The sequence below is a fragment of the Otolemur garnettii genome, unplaced genomic scaffold (assembly GCF_000181295.1).
Source record: "Otolemur garnettii isolate 467f Iridium unplaced genomic scaffold, OtoGar3 scaffold00481, whole genome shotgun sequence".
Classification (NCBI taxonomy): Eukaryota; Metazoa; Chordata; class Mammalia; order Primates; family Galagidae; genus Otolemur; species Otolemur garnettii.
The window spans coordinates 20406-22695 of NW_003852876.1; the positions used below are offsets into that span (position 1 = coordinate 20406).

The window sequence follows — 2290 nt, forward strand, 5'->3', positions numbered from 1 at the left end:
CAGGAAATAATACATGTATAATATACATAGAACCATTATTGTACTTTTTCTTCATCATTGAAAATAATTTTTTTTTTTTTTTGACACAGGGTCTCACTTTGTCACTCTGGGTAGAGTGCTGCAGCTTTAAAAAGTTTATGGCACCAGGGGAAAAAAGTGTGATTATAACAGGTAAAGTAGTAGTTTACATCAAAAATCTAGAAAAGTCTATACTCGAATTACAGGATTTAATACACAAAATTGATGAAGTAACTGGATATAAGATCAACATGAAAACCTCCGTTGTATTTCTACAATAAAATAAAGAAAATTTAAAAATAAGGATGCTATTTACTAAAGCATAAATGGAAAATAACTATATTTCTACATGACTTCAATACCAAAAATACAAAATATGACAGAGAGAAATTAAAGAAAAACTAATAGATTTCCAGAAATAGCATGATATTGCTTGGAAAAGTCAACTTTATAAAGAGGCAGAATATTTAAATATGACAGCCCCAAACATAATCACAGGAGAGTTATTTTCAAATATTTTTTATTGAAATGTCATGTAGATTGTATCCATTTAGTGCATTTAGGTACACAAATAAGTAAACTTTTAGTATATTTACAGATTCACAACTAAAGTCACCTATGAAGGTTGCAAAATTTTTGTCACCCCAAAAGGAAAAAATGTAATTTATGGTCACATCTTATTCCAATCTCCCCTTAGCTTTTGGCAACCACTACTCTATGTTCTCTATGGATTTGCCAATTCCTGATATTTCATATAAACAGATGCACATAACATGCAACTTTAACAAGGTGACATGCCACAAACACAACGCTCAGCAAATAGAGCCAGACACAAAAGAAATGATATTCTGTTCTTTGTGTTTTGTGTATTATACCGCAAATATTTTTTAGTCTTTTCATTTGTAAACAAATAACAATTCATGTTGACTTATTCAATAACTATATTATTTCCATTTCATGAAATATAAAATTGTACAGCAAATCCAAACTCAGGTGCCTTACTACTAAAGCTTATGCTTACAGATATAAAATTTTGAAGATCCACATCCGTCTGATTGAAGTCTAAGAGAGGATGATAGCTCAGCACAATTACGTTTACCTGATTTTATTTCAACTATTCTGCAAAGGAGAAAAATACATATTTCTGCCATACTTTATGGGAACAATCCAAGAATTGAGAGCATTTTCCATGTAATTTAAGAAAAAAAATTAATGAATACAATTAATGACATTTCAATGCAATGTCAGTAAGAGGTGCTATTATGAAAACTGAACACAGTAGCCCCCCCCAATATCTATAGGGGATGTGCTTCAAGATCACCAATAGATTCCTGAAGTCACCTATTTTGCTGAACTCTACTATATACTGTGTTTATTCTGTGCATATATACACATATGATAATGTTTTATTAATAAATTAGGTGCTTCCAGGCATGGCTCATGCCTGTAATCCCCATACTTGGGAGGCTAAGGTGGGTGGATTGCCTGAGCATATGGGTTCAAGACCATCTTGATCCAGAGTTAGACCTCATCTCTAAAATTAACTGGGCGTTGTGGTTGGGCACCTGTAGTGCCAACAACTTGGGAGGCTGAGACATAAGGATCACTTGAGCCCAAGCGTTTGAGTTTGCTATGAGCTATGAAGCCACTGCATACTAAGTGTGACAAAGTGAGATTCTGACTCAAAAAATATATACATATATTACGTATATGCTTATATATAAATGTATGCATATATATATATATATGCACATATACATATCTCAATTAGGCACAAGAATGAATTAAAAACAACTAATAAAACAAAAGGGTAAGTATAACAACATGCCAGCATCACTAATCTTTGCCTTTCGGTAATTATTAGGTAAAATAAGAGGTGCTTGAATGCAAGCACTGCAATATTATTACAACTGATCTGCTCACAAGAGGAAGGATGTGAAATTTCATCCTGCTACTTACTCAGAACAGTGAGCTCATAAATGCTTTTTTTCTCGAATTTTCATTTCAAAATATTCTGACCATGGTTGACTACATTTACCTCAAACTACAGAAAGTGAAACCATCAATAAGGAGAGCCTACTGTGGTCCATTCCTTAATATTTAAGTCAACATTTCCCTAACTTTCAACATCTTCTTCACGTCTGTAATTCAATTTAAACTTACTTATATTAGTCTGCTCTATTTCCCCTGTTTACAATTTTCCTACTAAATAGCACCATTGGAAAAAAACTTACTTTAGTTTGAAAGTTGAGCCTTTTATTGACACCCATGG

General features: G+C 32.6%; 1 protein-coding gene across 1 annotated transcript in view; it reads right to left on the bottom strand.

Moving 5' to 3' along the window:
- Positions 1 to 1022: 1022 nt before the first annotated feature.
- The window catches only part of LOC105888418 (NKG2-A/NKG2-B type II integral membrane protein-like), a 27642-nt gene continuing 26374 nt past the window's right edge, over positions 1023 to 2290 (bottom strand). The window contains exons 3-4 of the mRNA XM_012814006.1: positions 2253 to 2287; positions 1023 to 1137 (exon numbers count right to left, since the gene is read on the bottom strand). Of these exons, the coding sequence (XP_012669460.1) occupies positions 1023 to 1137; positions 2253 to 2287 (150 nt within the window). The remainder of the gene's footprint in view (positions 1138 to 2252; positions 2288 to 2290) is intronic.